This window comes from Brienomyrus brachyistius, chromosome 8 (assembly GCF_023856365.1).
Source record: "Brienomyrus brachyistius isolate T26 chromosome 8, BBRACH_0.4, whole genome shotgun sequence".
In the NCBI taxonomy this organism is placed as follows: domain Eukaryota; kingdom Metazoa; phylum Chordata; class Actinopteri; order Osteoglossiformes; family Mormyridae; genus Brienomyrus; species Brienomyrus brachyistius.
In genome coordinates this window covers 5792963-5809992 of record NC_064540.1, presented here as the reverse complement: position 1 = coordinate 5809992, position 17030 = coordinate 5792963, and the positions used below count along the sequence as shown (strand labels likewise).

At 44.2% G+C, this 17030-nt stretch overlaps 1 protein-coding gene across 2 annotated transcripts; it reads right to left on the bottom strand.

Moving 5' to 3' along the window:
* Window positions 1-4494: 4494 nt before the first annotated feature.
* On the bottom strand, window positions 4495-16330 carry g6pd (glucose-6-phosphate dehydrogenase). Of its 2 annotated transcripts, XM_049023051.1 has the most exons (13): window positions 16157-16330; window positions 15185-15310; window positions 12923-12960; window positions 12506-12614; window positions 12044-12261; window positions 10416-10574; window positions 8638-8763; window positions 8408-8501; window positions 8049-8235; window positions 6870-7105; window positions 6683-6759; window positions 6456-6548; window positions 4495-5853 (listed from the first exon to the last, which is right to left on the bottom strand). In XM_049023051.1, exons 2-13 carry the CDS (start codon window positions 15299-15301, stop codon window positions 5763-5765), a joined length of 1545 nt encoding a protein of 514 aa, XP_048879008.1. In that variant the 5' UTR covers window positions 15302-15310; window positions 16157-16330; the 3' UTR covers window positions 4495-5762. The 2 variants fall into 2 exon arrangements, with proteins under 2 accessions (XP_048879008.1, XP_048879009.1); XM_049023052.1 differs by lacking the exons at window positions 15185-15310; window positions 16157-16330 and adding an exon at window positions 13740-13826.
* Window positions 16331-17030: the final 700 nt, after the last annotated feature.

Genomic DNA, 17030 nt, shown 5'->3' with positions numbered 1-17030 from the left:
TACTTATTCAAAATCGAACATAGCAGAACTAAGATATTTGGTCATGAGATAAAACCGAGCCTTAGAGACCAGATGTTGGTTATGACTCCCTTATCTCAAATTTGATAAAGCATGGGGTTAGTGTTTTCCTTTTGTGGGGCAGTATAGTAAATAGCATTTATTGTGATCCTATGCCCAGTTCCTCCTATCACCCAGGTTCAGCCTATATAGCAGAGTGAGCTACGCTAAGGTTTCTTTCAGAAACAGTGCTCAGTCAGTAGCCTATGCTTTGCCGTCCTGTTCTAAAAGCTGACTCCCCACCGGGATGGATTACGGCCCTACCCTGCTGTGTGCCTGCCTCACTCAAAGTTATTTCCGTGCAGAAACATTAGCGCAAGCTTATTAAAATGTCGTTTGTGAGTTTTCGGGAACTCGTGGCAACTAGCGCACTTCCACTAATTGGGCTTCCGTAACTGAGAACAGTTTTGGTTAGAGCACGTTGGCATCCTTCCAGGGATAAGCGCAGCTCAGAGTCAGTATTTTTCCGCAGCACACTGGGTTGATTGGAGGGGGAGCACTGTTATCTCATCCCCCCCCCTCCCCCCACACCCCCCCCCCCACACACGCACACACACTATATTTGTGTGTAGCTCATATATTTATGTAATTAGGTCAATTGATGTTTTCTACATGAACTATACTGTGTTTCCCCTGTGACAAACTGACACCCTGTCCAGGAAAAACCTCCACCCCTAACCCCCCCCCCCATAATCTAATACTAGATAACTCTTTGGGAGGTGGATGGATTCCACAGCACTTTTCTGAATGAGACACTGCGGTGATTTATACATTTATGCAGGCCTAACATTCCTCATATTCGATTTGTGGGCTGTGAGAATCTGTTTTTTGAGATTTGAGATGTGTGATATTTATGGGAGTGAGTGTCTTAATTTCGGATCGATACCGAACTTTTAACTTTGATACTTACACCGGCTTGGGTACCTCAGTACTGACACTGTAATACTTTCCAATTTAAATATTATGACTTAAAACAAAAGCAAAAGACTATAATATAGTTTTAACATTATCAGTGAAATACACATAGATTAAACTCCTCTCAATGCATAGATTGTGATATTAATTTGGCCTCATTAATCGTATACTAATGTTACGTTCATATTTGTTTGTTCTTTTTGCCTGTTTTTCCATCACTGGGGAGACGAATATCAATGAACTTGCATGTAGGCTAAACATAACATTACACAGAACACCAAATGTAATAACCAATTAATTACACCATTGACACGTGTCTTTCTGTTAACACGAGCACCATCTCTTTGAACTCCTTACATAAATCAGGGTGAGCGAGACATAGACTCTTTGCCAGGATCTCAGACAGACTAAGAGCTCATTTCTCAGGAGAATCGGTATCTATTTGAATGAACAGGGGTATTGAGATGGCAGCAACACTGCACTGCAGTGATACTTAAGTGCGTACGATACGTAGCCTAATAGAAAAGGTGACTGTGAAGAGCCGAAATGTTTTTCTGCTCCAGTTCCAGTGTCTTATTTGTGAAATTGCAATAGGCAGCCCAAGAAAATTAACACTTGAGCAAGAAAACCAGTGAGTCATAGACGATTAACCCCGACACATTTCCATTAATCAAGAAACAACGAACGGTAGCAATTAATCACATCTTATGATGACCTTACTTGCTTCACATATTACAGACCCAGCTATAGTCCTTTATTGGGATATGGAACCTTCTCCTGGCTTGGGTTCTTGGTATACCTCGCTATGGAGAGGTACCTTATGATTGTTCATCCTCTCCACTACCACTTTCTCTTCACACTTTGGCTCCCAGCTGTAACTTTCCTTATTGCCTGCATGGTCTCCCTAATCACTCCAATGAGGGTTTTGTTAATTTCATTCGTATTTCTTAACAGCTCTGTATTCTGATGTTTGACATTTTGCAGTGTTTGTTCACAACTCTACTGCTCATTCCTTTACCTTGGCTTTTGTTCTTCTTTGTGGGCACATGGAGGTTCCATCACATTGCATCACATTGTGCATCACATTGTCCAGCAGAGAAGAAACATATTTTAGCTACATCGCTGCCTGTAAAGGCCAATTATAAATTTTTGTTTCTCCCCCAAAGTGTATTGCAACCACAATTATTGTACCGTTCCTCCGCCATGCTTTCTATTACTCTGCAGTTCTCCTGTGGACCCCTCTGCTGCACGTCTTCATTAGGAGAGACACAAATCACATAATGGAGGAATTTCCTTACTGCTGAATGTCTCCCAGAAGCCAAAGGAAAAAAGGAAAATGAAAATCCACTGTGGAGGCGTAATGCGCTCTCAGGAGCGACGATTCTGGATTTTCTGAAAAGTGCTACTTTTCTGCCAAATCCTAATCATGTCAGGGAACATTTTATATTATTCATCTTGAGTCTGTTGACAGAATGTTCTTTTGTTTCAAATTACAATTGCAATTTTTACCGCTTAAAACCATATCTAATGTTTTCATTAGAGTTAAGAGTTAAATTTAGAAAATATAATGGAAATCCGGTGCTCACGTGCAAACATGTATACCTGGATATTTACAAGGTTCAGGTTAAAGAAATAGAAGATACACATGATTTAAATCAACGGGGTCTGTGCTGTGAAATCCTCCACATACAAAGAATGTCACACTGAGTCATAAGAAATTTTAAATTTGGGGTTAATGGTACTGATTTTCTTTCCAAACTTTTCTCTTAAATATGTATATTTCCCACACTTAGTATGATTAGTATACTTAGTAAATGTTTGCAAAATAAAATTAACATTGTTATTGAGCCCAAAACTGCAGCCTATGTTTATGTATAAAATCACCATTTAATCATTCCTGCTGTCTATTCCAGAACCGAACCACAATTGCTTAAAGTCATTTTCAGTAATTCTTTTAAACTGTTACATTTATTTGCTGGTTTGGCTTTATGTCTTTTTCTGGAATTCTTTTTACAACTTGAGTGATTATTTTTCCCAGAATATGTGTGACCTTAGTCCTACTGCCACTCATACTGTCCTGATGCATACTGCATACTGCAAACTTGCACTTTCAGTGTCTCACAATTAATGCAGGCCAAGCAGCAATCTTTCACAACGCCTCTTGGGACACAAATGGACAAACCACAGGCTGCAGTTTTTTTTCACAAGTCCACTACCAGAGCCATAAAATAAACAAAGGTCAACCTCTAATTTGTAAGAAAATAAACTCTCTTCATTAACATTGACAAATTCTCAAAGAACCTTGGGCCAGTTCACTTAGTAATGCTTCCAATTTCTCTGTCTCTCTGCCCAAAGTGCAGATTCTGCACGTCCACTGTGATGTAACACTTTTTTGATGTGTGCAATGATCTGCAGCACATATTCATCGGTATTTTCAAAATCATCGAATTGTACCACTTTCAGGCTTTGGTATTGTTATACGATACTGATATCGGTACGTGCAGCAATGTTAATGTGTGTGTCGTAGGGACAGATATTTTCCAGTTGCTCTCGTCAGTAAGGCTCCTCCAGCTCGCAGCTACTGCTGATCGATAAATCACACAAATCGTTCAAACTGTAATTTAATCCTACCGTCAGAGTATGCAGTCAGTGCGGAATGCACCCAGACTATTCTGACCAGAAACCTTTTAATTTGATTGACCTTTGATTCTCGAACGCCTCCAAGCGTGTTCCGCATGACCCTGCACGCTCCACGCAGCCACGCCGCTCGCTGCCAAATGCAGCACAGCATCGCCCTCGCAGCGGAATCATGTGACTATCTTCACTACACAAGGTCACCTGGTACAAAATACTATAAGCAAATCAGGGAAGCGGACCGGTGATCAAGTTGTCATGGATACTGCTGCATTAAAATAATAAACAAGTCGCGTTACTTCAAAGGAAAACAGCATATAGGGTTAGGGGAGTTATAATACATTAAGACCGACATCTCTGGCATGAATTCCACCTCACGCTCACAGGATTGTGAACAAATGATTATGGAAAAAGGACGGATGCGTGAAAAGGTGAAACCAGCAATAATAATTGCGTAATTATCAGCCGTATTATTAAGTATACAAGAAAAACCGCAAAAAACATTCCGCAATCATATTTTTGTATACGATTATTTTATATACGATTCTTGCTAACAAGAAATAAACCTGCATCAAGCAACAAGGTTTGGTAACGTTTTACATTAATTGCATCTTCATAATGCATACATAGAACATTCAGTGCACGTTCAAACACCATAACATCCTAATATATTAATAACAAACATTAAACGATTAATGCATACTACAGCTGTTAAATCATGTTAGAATGCTACAGTATACTTGCATGATTCGAACGAATGTTGTGCAAATGCTTTATCAATGCATTATAAAGGAATTATGAAGGTACGTGCAGTTAAAGTAAAGATTTTCATCGAGTTATTTTAGCAGTAGAGCACACCTGGAAACTGAAAAAGCAGCCAAACCGGTATTTCAGCTTTCAGCTTTATTGAATAAAATATGGTACAAGACAAAAAAATTTTTAACGTTCAACCTCTACAATGCAAGAATATTACAGATTACAGCCAGAAACCAGTAACAAAACGTGTTGAAGCAGGGGTGTGACTTCCCAGAATACACTGCAGCCACACAGTTGCCAGTGACAGATCCCATGGGCGTCAGAGGTGTGACAGAGGCCAGCGGCGTGTGGCCAGGAAGCGGGCAGCGCTTCTGTGGCCCAGGCGTGCGACCGACTCCGATGTGGCGAGGGGATTCGGAGTGGGCCGAGGTGCTTTGGCAGGGAGCGAGGCCCCTGGTGGCCGGAGTCTTTATGCCAGCTGTCCGCCTTGCCTCCGCTCACATACTCCCCAGCCTCCATTTTTAATTCCCACTCCTCGGTTCCCTGATTTATCCTATCACTAGAAATCCTAACTGTGTTTAATACTTTCCTGCGTTACCTCAGTACCCCAGCAAACTAGAATTAAAACAACTGTTCTTACCATCTCTATTGATTATGAAGTAATATTTTATCCCTATGCTTACTACAGAGCAAAGTGTGGCACATATACAAGTACCTACTCGTTACACTGTTTACTGTCATCTGATACTGTAGTGATGGTTTACAGTAACGTCAGACTTCATTGGTAACCAAATTTCATTCCTAGAAACAGTCACCGGCCTAATACACTCTGTAGGTGAGGTGGTAGCTTGGTCTGATGGTGTTGATCATTCAAGCTGAACACAGGATGTCACTTTAGTCGCCGGGCCATTAACTTCTCTGTTTCACATGTATTGCACAGTGTTTTCACGGTCAAGACCATGACAGCGAGCTTCATAAAAACCTACTGGATGGAACTGAATCATGTGATCAGATACGTATTCTGAGTTCCGCTAATCTGTCAGAAGGGAGCTGGTGACACCCGTGTGAATTCTGGGTGGGTATGCAGGCGTTACTTCCAGTGTGTTTTGGTCTGCAGGCAGTAAACAAACAAGTAATTTCAAACCCTAACCACCCCACCCCTCACTGCTTTCGCACACCAGCAGCCGATGTCACTTCCTGTCAACGTTCAGATCTCTCCTTTGCCTTTGTTTAATAAACTGGCGTATGCAAGCCCTGATAGTAGGGATCACTGCACGTCTTCCCGGCTTGTTAAATGAAAATTAGCACTTTTCCTTTCAGAATGTTTAAGATTTATTTTGGAGGGACGCCAAAACCCAGTCCCCATCCCCCAGCCGCATACGCACGCGCTGCCCAGCGCCTCACAGCCTGTGGGGGTTAACCCACTTGTATGTGCCTTCGTATCGAAAGCCCACCTTCTTCAGGAGGTTGTCCGCTTCAGGGGGGCCACGGCTGAAGAGAGAGGAAAGTACACAAATGAGGGGGGGGTGGTGGGGGCGGCTCAAAGCGTCCCCAAATTCTGCAAATTTTCATAGGAGCTGCTAAAATTAAGTCATGTACACATTGCTGAGGAAATACTAGATGCAAAGTGAACCAAAATGTTACAACTGCACTCCAGAAATGTGTTACTTGGATGCTCAGTTGAACTAAACCTGCGGACCCCATTTTCTCACCCCTACCGGCCCATCCTAAGGGGTCCTTGTTTCCCTCAGCCGCTGCATTTTGCTATTTTTTGCTGCCGCACCGTGCTGCGCGTTTGCATATGTGAAGCACTCTGGGGAAACTAAAATGGGAGGGGTACGTTATAAAAATACACTGAACTGAAATGAATAGACAAAAACGGAAAATCAAATCAAATCCCTGCGACAGCATCGGCGCAGTAAAAGCCATGTACTCAGCTTCATGGCGCAGGAGGACTTGAAAAGAAGAATGACATCCGCAGAAAATCGGATTCACTGCATCAGAACCCAATGTACGGTTGGTGGGTTTTTCCTAAAAGGCATCGAAACATGCTGAAATGGTCGGGTAAATGGCATTTCAGTCACCAGTCCTACCTTCCATAAGTATAGGGGATTGGGGAGACCTTTTCTTGCTCGATCTGGTGAAGGAGAGGCGTGAATATCCTCCAAGCTTCCCTAAGCTCATCGCTGGAGGGAAAAAGGTTAAAAAGCTTAAGAGGTACATCAAGCACAGAATGCAGGAGAAAAATTTCAGTGGACTGGAGCACCATCTAGTGGATATAAATATGCACAAGTTTCAGCTACCAAACAGGACAACGCACCTGCGAACAAAGTGCATCTGACTCCCGCAGAAGACGTCCAGAATGAGGCGCTCATACGCATCTGGAAGCTTCACATCCTAATGGAGGGTGGGGGATACTGTGAGCTGGGGACTAGAGTGCGAGTGTGCAGTTGGTGGCGCCCCCCCAGCGACCATCGCAATGCGAGCCTCAATGGCCAGAGCCTCACCCGGTAGCGGCTGCGGTACGTGAGGTCCAGCTCGGTCTCCTCCGGGCTGAAGTACATTCCAGGCTTCTTGCTCATCATTTTGGCATAGACAGCCTCGTCGGGCTGCACCCGTACCACCAGCTCGTTCCGCCGGCAGTGTCCGGCGAAAATGTCGCCCGGCACATCGGTGAACTGGAGCCTCACCTCAGCCTTGCGTTCATTCAGGGCCTTGCCGCACCGCAGGACGAACGGGACCCCTGGGGGCAGGGGAAACCAGTGAATGCTGGGTAACGGCTCATACCTGCCTAGCATCCTGGGCTGAAGGAAAAGAGAACGTAGCCTGCCCTCAAACATCGAATCACACCCTGGACAGGAGAATGGCAAAAAAACGGGACTTGAGGAAGGGTGTAACCCGGCCACGTCCGTCTGCAGGAAGTCAGGCTGCTTCCTGGAGCAGCCTAGAGGTTCTTGTCAGTTGTCAACCAGCACCTATGTAAACCACCCTCCCCCAGTAAAACTGCCACTTCACTTGTGCCATCTCCATGTAGAGCATGAGGATCTCACCTGCGATATGATCTGCTTTGATCTTTTTGCGATTAGCGGACTGGTACCCCATCTTCTAAACCACTGATCGCCAACCAGTCGATCGCTATCAACAGGTTGATCTTTCAGACATTCCTAGACAAATCGTCACTGCGAAATATTGTTTTAAAAAAAAACGCCCGGGCACTTGAAGTCTTTATATAGACTTGCGCACTTTGCGTCTTACGTCAACATACATCCCCAAAGTATGTCGTATCTCGCTGCGCTTGCACATGAAGCCTCAGTTTACTGTTATGTTGGAGCAGAATCAATACAGTATCACGAAACATCACAATGCTGAAATGCATTGATATTCTTACACCCCTAGTCTTGACTTGACTAGCTCCTTAGATTATTTTCTTTGTAAAAGTGTCTCTTACTGTAACAAAAGGTTGCAGACCACTGTTCTACACAACAGAAAGAATGAGGGAAGAAGTTTTTCATTATGTTAGAGATTCCAAACTGGTTGTTTCCATTACGAAAAACATTAAGCTGTATTCCATGATGTTCTAACTGCCTCTATTTGCTGAATCTGTCAGAGGTGAAGTGAATGGCAGAGCTGGACTAGGAGCCACTGAAGCAGGGGGGTGTGTGGGGGGGGGGGTGTGTGACACTTACCCTCCCATCGCTCATTGTGAACGTACAGCACGGCGGTGGCGAAGGTGGCAGTGCGGGATTCTTTGGGGACCGTGGGGTCGTCAAGGTAGGCCAGCTTGGCATCGCCCTCCCCTTGGGGGTTGCCCACATACTGACCCAGCACCACGTCGGACAGAGAGACGGGAGCGATGCACTTCAGCACCTTCACCTGAAGGGGGCGTTTGAGCAGGCGAGTCATTTCAGAATACAACCCATTCAGTGTCAATTTAGTAATGACCGATTAAAACACTGCATTAATTAAGCATAAAATCTGACCCCTAGGAGCTGCACCATGGCATTCAGAGGGAGGAGAGATCATGGTTAGCACAGGCAGGTCTCACCTTCTCGTTCCTCACGTCGTCGGAGCTGGTGGAGGCCGGCTTCTCCATGGCAACAAGGGACAGCATCTGGAGGAGGTGGTTCTGCATCACGTCTCTGAAAAGAGGACAGAGAACGACTCAGTGAATAGGATTAAAACGTAGAGAATCATTTATAATATAAACGTAACGATAACGTAAAAACGGTCACCAGACGATCACAAACGCATGCATACATCTTGCACCACCCTCACCGAATGATCCCAAAGTCGTCAAAGTACCCCCCCCGGCCCTGCGTGCCAAAGGGCTCCTTGAAGGTCAGCACCACACACGCAACGCTGTCCCGGTTCCAGATGGGGCCGAAAATCCGGTTCCCGAACCTGCCAGAGGGACACGCAGAGGATTACAGGACACAGACTGGCCCCCGCTTACAAAGGATGGCGTGAACCAGATTGAAGGACATGCCTCACACATACATATGCATCAGAGATACACAACACGCTTCCTGCATTATATGATGTAGCTACACACAGTCACAAAATCTTCAGCGGTGAAGTCATCAACATCAGTTTGGTTACAGATTTGTGGAGCTTAGGGGTTATAGGTAATATTACCCAAAAATATATCAGTTATCGGTATTAGTTAAAATTTCTGTATCAGTGCACCACTAATTAACCAACACACACACACAAACAGAATTAAAACCATCATATATCACATTACTTGTCTGATGACAGCTTAACATATTGAACTGGCTCTGTGTTGTGCCAACAGCTTTCAGTTACCGAGGCAAACGGACAGCTCCTTATTGTGGATTAAGTTTCTCCCACAGTACATCAGCAGCGCACATTACATCAAGTACTGACTGTGTGCATTGGGGAGCCCGTGAAGAGCGGCTAGAGGCTGGAAGCCATGTGTTTTAAAGCATGAAAGGAAAACTACTTTATGGCCGGGCTCCAGAGTGCGACCGATGTGGTCACACATGCAACCAAAAATCTGAAAAGTACGGTGTTGAAAAGGTGTCGGTTTTCCACTGACGTAAAAATTGATACCGTCGCTGAATGACATCACAACACGTGATTTTTTTTTTTTTTTGCTGAATTTTTTACTGACTGTAGTATATTATAAGGCTGGGCAATGTGCAATATTAATACTAACATCACATGTTATGCACATGCAAGCATTGCATTGCTAGTCAGTTAGATTATGATCAAGCCTTCTCTTACCTTCAGTTCCGTACGGACATTATTGAATAGGGAGTTTAAGTTTAGCTAACACGAGTCACTTCTGTCACAGGGGAAAAAAAAAAAAAACTTAGCAAGTTTTGCAAGTTTAATAAATATTCCTTTCCAATGTTATGTTGTATATGTTTAAAAATCAGCCTGTAGTTCACCCCCGCTGCTTTGGCATGAGCGCTGCATCCTCCATCCCCCGACACAATCATAATCATTTTCATCCTTGCCGTTTAAAATCGCTCCTAGGTGGATTTGTGAGAAATTCAAACTCCTGTTTTGCTTTATAAATACCCCAATATTTATTACAACAAAATAATACCATGCTGCCCTTGTATTTTATGCAAAATTCTTCTTGTCATCCCATCCCGATACTCTTGGGTCTGTTCTTCCGACCAGATCACAATGTAAGCTTGGGTCTTTCATTTGTCCACATATCCAGTATTATCACTTTATTTATTTTAGTACTTCATGTATTGCCGTTTTCTGAGTTTGCAACTTTTTTCCAAGATGGCTGTTGTATTGTGTTTCAGAGGCAGGCTATTTGCATAACCAACCGACAAAGAAAATGTTTCAGGTACCAAAAAAAGTACTGCAGTTGGTTTGGCACTTTAGGTATTGGCATTCAACCAGAAGTCACTGGAAAAGGGATAGTTCTGATTAAAAGAAAAAAAAATTATCTACCAAAGTGATAATTTTTTATGTCGAGAGAGAACTATATCTTCACAGAATATTCCGGAATATACGAACAGGAAGATCAGATACAGCAAAGGTCCGCATGATGGCTGTGGGTGACTCACCTGAGCACCATGAGGTTCTGTACCATCTCCTTGCCCAGATAATGGTCGATACGGTAGATCTGGTCCTCAGTGAAGAGGGCAGACAGGTGGGCAGACAGCTCCTCTGAACTCTGGAGGTCCCGACCGAAGGGCTTCTCCACGATCACTCGGTTCCAACCCCTGGGGGGTGTTACACACACCATATACAATTAGAAATGATGTAAAACTGACATATGTAAATTCGGATTTACACAAGGAACATCCGAGATTCATAAACATGGTGCAAGTGTTAATGCAAAAAGGCAATTTATGCCTGTAAGTGTTTTTACACTTTATATTTTCAATTATGTAGAGTGTTTGTTAGTATGCATTACTAAGAAATGTTTGGCTTGTGGGTTATTCGCTATATGGTGTCCTTACACGCCAACGCTAACCGTAAGCAACCAAACAAAATACAAGACTTGACATTTTCAGCCGTTTTGATTGCAGTCTCGGGTTTTTATAAACGTTTATATTGTGGGGACCTGAAAAATGGTACCCACGCACACGACCGATGTGGAAACTTCAGACAGAAAAACGGGTGCAATGGATAGTCCCTAAGCCCGCCCCCCCCCAAGACCCAAAAATATATGAACATAGATAAAGAAAAGACCGAGATGATTTTAAAATGGCCGACTACAGGGATCCAAAAGGGATGAACACAAGGTCTGTTTATTAGAAAGGTTAGAAACACACATGCACTCACGCGTGTAAGTACACAGCCCACTCTAAGGAGTATCAGTGCCTAAGGGAAACTACGCCAAGAAGGCACTAAAAACACTACATTAACTTGTCGTAGATTGTTAATCTGAAGAAAAAAAAAGATACTCAGCACAGCTATAATCTATTTTAAATAAGAAGTACAAAACTGCTAAAAGCAACTGATAACAGAGGGGACAACTTATACAAATGAAGCCAAATTAAATATTGGGAGGTACACGCCCCCCTGGCCCCTTGACACTGTAATTAATTTTGGGATCAACAAAACATACATAAGGGGCGGCATGGTGGTGCAGTGGTTAGCACTGTTGCCTCACACCTCTGGGACCCGGGTTCGAGTCTCCGCCTGGGTCACATGTGTGCGGAGTTTGCATGTTCTCCCCATGTCGTCGTGGGGTTTCCTCCGGGTACTCCGGTTTCCCCCCACAGTCCAAAAACATGCTGAGGCTAATTGGAGTCGCTAAATTGCCCATAGGTGTGCATGTGTGAGTGACTGGTGTGTGAGTGTGCCCTGCGATGGGCTGGCCCCCCATCCTGGGTTGTTCCCTGCCTCGTGCCCATTGCTTCCGGGATAGGCTCCGGACCCCCCGCGACCCAATAGGATAAGCGGTTTGGAAAATGGATGGATGAAAACATACATAATTTACATGTAGCAATTCCATAAAAATCTCCAAATCAGCAACGCACAGAATTGCAGCTGTACGCACTTATGACACCTTTAAACAGCTGTATGATTTTGCTCATAAATATTATCACTGCAGCAGACTCCGTAAACACTTACGGATAAAAGGATTCAGCATACATAAAAATACATACGACAAAATCATTCTATTTGACCTTTGCCCCCAATCAGACTGAACTCCCCCAGCCCAGCCCACGCGGACACTGACTTTGCACTCATGCAGTGGTTCCTGATGTTACTGGTGATGTCGTGGTACACGCTAGGGGGCAGTGCCAGGTAGAACAGCCGGTTGGCCGTGTTGCCGCCGGGCAGGGAGAGGATGTGGGAGTGCAGGCGGGAAAAGGAGTCCCCCTCACTGTAAGACCCACTGAGGTAGGTGTTCCTGCTGAAAAACACGGAGAGGCGCTCCGCCTCGCTATCCGCCACCTGGGAGGGACACAGGGAGGGAGAGAGCTGGCTGGACATGGACCATGCGCTCGTATAGATGCGTCAGAAAGCACTAATGAAACATACAGGCCTTGGGGGGTAAATTAAATCCAAGAGCAAGGTATGTGACAATCCCACTCAATCACCCAGCGACTGACGGAATAAGAGTGACAGTCCAAAGTCAGGTGACAATCCCAGTCAGTCCACCTAATGACAGAACATTTCAGACGCTTATCTACCTCACCTTCAAATAAGGCAGACACGCAGTCCGGATGCCTTCGATAGTCAGGGCTGAGCGAGCGTAGCCCACGAAGTAGGTCTGCTCGGGGAGGAGCCCGTCTCGGAACAACCACCTGGGGAGGGGGTTGGTGGAGCCAGGGAAATAAGATAGGTGAGACCGGTGCCAACCTCACACACAGAATCCACAGGACACAGCCCTGAAATGTAGTCGTCACTGCAACGTGTCAACCAAGCAATGCATCTGCCATGCATCCTCAACGCGGAAGGTGGTGTAAGTTTAGCTTGTACCCATTTATACACTTTCACATTTAAGTGGCGCTCAAAGTACTACAGCAGATCTGCACTAGGATCTTGAATCAGCGACATTCAGGGTACAAGCCCAGGTCCTTAATCACAATGCAAACTGCTGTTAAAAACATACCATAATGTTGGGTAGATCTTCTTTTTGGCTAAGTCCCCCTGTAAAAAAAAAAACAAAAAACAAAATAATAATGCTTTGGTTGTGCTCCGCCTCTCAGACTGAATCAAACAGGTTTCATCCAGCTTTTCTCTGCGTGTCTTTCCAGAAGCAGCTGCCTACTATTTCACCTGCCGTCAGTCCGCCAGAACAAATGAGATCTTATTAAGCGCTAATCCGAACGCATTAGTGCTCTCCCATCCTGCGCTGCGGGCCAAATTCCCCACTAGAGAAGTATTACGGCCATTCCCATCAACGTGTCAGCCTCACGCAACTTATTCTCAAGAAGAGGCTATTTGTAAGTTTTCGGGAACTTGCCGCCCTTCCGCCCGGTTACACTTAGCGACACGCCAACACTCTTTCGGCACTACACCCGGCGTACTGTTGCAAAACAACCACGGGCACTGATGAGGCATGACGGGGGGTCACAGCACCCAGCGCTTTTAACGGCGCACAACACGGAAGTCAGCCTGCAAAAGTCCACCATAAGAATATGATCCTGAATCACGCTTATCTCCGGGGGAATGAGTCAGACAAATGTCTGAGTTTCCTGCTAGCAAAGAACCACACACACACATCTGTATACATTTTCGGGTATGTACACATGCAAACACACACGGGTTTTATACCTTTAAGTAACCAAACTTATCAAAATGCGAGACTTTAATTTTTGGTTGCATCCACCGATCTTTGTGGGGACCTTAAAAAATGGTCACCGAAACGACAAAAATAACATGTTTTTATGACATTGTGGGGGACATATATATTATATATCACATACGCTCACACATCTGCATACATATTTTTGCATGGTCCAGCGCTCCCCAACTGGCGTTACGCAGCATTACCCATCATCCACCGCGCCGACGGCGGTTTCGCAGCGCCGCTGCACAGCGCAGCCCCGTGAACTCAGCACGGACTGTGCGCCAGGTCGCGCGACCGGCGTTCACTGGCGCGATGATCGCGCGGCGATGGGGAGAGGCAGCGTGAGCGCGGGCCAAGGGCTTTCACCACACCAAAACTGCGGTACGAGCGGGGAAAAAGCTTGCCAAAAGCGTGCCCCACCACGCCTCATTAACCCTCCCACTGGCCTGAATAAAAAGCGCTGAATGACAGTGACGGTGCACAAAACGGCAGGGCAAACAAAAAAATAAGCAAAAGCCCCTCCAAATACAGTGGTACGATCTGCAAACAAAAAGTCTAAATAAGGCAAAATGCATAGACTGTATGATTGTGAAAAGCAGGTTGACGTGGGGCGGCGGGGGATTAATATTAGTGCTAAAACAAGGAGACAATGACAATAATGAAACTCCGCAGCTAAATGAAACTCCAAAGAAGGATAGTTAAGCAGCATTATAACAGTAAGGAGATGACTGGGGTATGACTCTGGGGCAAAGCGATTTACCTTCCTTGCAATAAATGTGGATGGCTCTTGGGGAAAAAAAACGAGAACTCATTTGGAAAAAATAAGACCTCAGCTCTTAATTCATTTCCTCATCTGCCCCCTTTCCTTACTCAATATTCACACCATTTCTTTAATTTCCCATATCTATCATGCACTCTCCCCAAATATCTACTCAAAACTCTGAGGGCATCTTGCATACATTGTGCATTCTCACAGCCAAACTTTCATCAGTGGTTGCATAAACACCATTTTGACTCAATCCTGTCCCCCTGACTTGCCTCGATTAAAGCTTGCTACTGCAAATAATAAAAAAAAAAAGAATCCAGGTCAGGATCCCACTGTTACTCAGTTAGTGCAATGCCCCCTTGATATGCAGACACTGAGTGTGCAACCCTGCCAACTCACTCTCTCACTGAGAAACATGTTCACAAATCGGGGCCCTTAAATGCAGAATATGGAAAAAATACCAGAAAGAATGACATTCCTCCATTTATATAGCAGACACTTTAAAGCAACTTACGGTTGAGAAAGCAGGGTGAAATAGTCTTGCTCAAGAGCTCAATGGTGAAATCACTCTGCCAACCCTGGGATTTGAACCAGCAACCTTCTGGTCATAGGCACAGGTTTAACCAACTGAGCCACACATCGCCACCCATAAAGTGTTCATTTGGCTGACCCCAGCCCTCATCACCACGATATAACCACCATGAAGAGCTATCTGGCTCTGCTTCTCTTCTTAGGTAGTTTCGACAGTCCTCTCTAAGAAAGAAACTGGAGCCCGTCGTGCACCGGGGCCATACGCAACGCTGAGGATCACGTACCGAAGCACCCATGATGACAAAGACGTGGACGTCCGACTGGTGGAACTCTTTGTCTTCATGCAGCTCTTTCCTCAGCTGCCCAAAGACCTCCGATCGGGACAGCGGGAGTCTGCTCATCTTTGCTCTCTGGCAAGGAAGAGAGAAAGTGTTGGAGGTGACATTAATGCTTATAAATAAGAAACAAAGAAAATGAACAAAGCTCAGGCAAGTTTGGAGCTGCATTCAACTCAGTCTGTAATACGAGTTTCTGGAAAAACTTGAATGCGGACAAAGCCCATTACCGATGTGGTTGCAGAAGACTAGCTAGGATGACAAAGTTGTCAGTGTCTTGCCGGCAAATACATACATCACCAAATAGAGGATGTAAACTAAAGGTTATCACAATATTGCGTAATAACGTAATCCAATGTGGAAATAGTTCTCAATAAATGCATTATTAAGGTTCCTTAGATAAAAAGTGATTTATGGTTTTAACGTGGAGAGTGCATAGTTATCTTGCAGCATCTGTTCGAACAGGGTCAAGTTAGGCATCCAGTGCTTCACAGATGGCTATCGCTACAGAAGAGGAAGCCGGTGCACTAAGCCACAGGAGAAAGAAGTCATCTAAGACTTCCCCAGACCATACGGAGACAAAAATCATCCCTGACATATCGCATTTAAGTGCCTCGACCTGCCATGCATCTTACATGCGTGTTTCCCGATAGTAACATATTTCATAAAAAGGTAAAATGGACAGTCGAAAAACAAGGAAATGCTGTTATACAAGGCAAAAAAGTCAAAATAAAACAATACATAAATGGCACCTAACAACTCTGACTTTAACGTGAGCGACTGTGTTATACAGTGCCTTAGATAGCCCATAAAAATAGATGCTGTTCTATTAATACAGAACATTCACCGAAATATGCGAAATGTATATATCTCTCTCGAGTAATCTAATTCATATCTGTTATGGTGTAATCTAGTACTTACATCCCGGGAGTTCGTTCTCCGGTAACGTTGGCTGTCTTAAAAACAGAGGGAACAGTAGGTTCAGAACGGTAAATCTACCAAACGCTAAACAAAAACCGTGAACTTCCTCAGCACAGCCATCAGTTACTGTGCCTTTAACGCCTCCTTATCGTGCTACGGCGACTGCCCATAATTCCGTCACGTTATTGGCTAGGAGCGGAGCACGCCAGCGCGGGCTTACATCATAGAGGCAAATGGCTAACAAAAAAAGAGGTGGGAGAAAAGGGAAATTAACCAATCAGAACTCCTTCCGCATTTTGAAAGACAAGTCAGCTGACAAATGACACAGATCCGATAAGAGAGACTTGGGTTGGCCCTGTTTCATCCATTTTTTTCTATTACTTTTTATTGATTAATGAAAAACGGATTTTTCCACCGTACATGTCATACCTCAGACCAAAGGGTTTAGATCATTCATTATCCAGGTAAAATACGTAGATAATAGGTGAAAATTAAGACGTATTATTTATTTATGAACTTTTTTTTAGTTCTTTTCATTTTTCCAAGAAACAACACATTCACTGACATAGGACCACTTAATTTAAAATACAAAAAACAGATATTTATACCAAAAGGGGGGTTTGTACATTATCAATTCTAGAGAAGCATAACATTTTTATTATTCTATTATGGTAATTCTTTTGTTACAATAGCCCATGTCCCTTAATCAGTCACACAAATACCGAGTTCCACCTTTGTTCAAAAATGTCCATATTCAGTCAATCGCTCCATTGTATTAAACACTTTTCAGTCTCTGTACCCATTGAGTTCCTGTTTGCTTCCAGTTTACAGTTACAATTTTCTTGTAAAAAATAAAAACGGATATCAGTAAAAA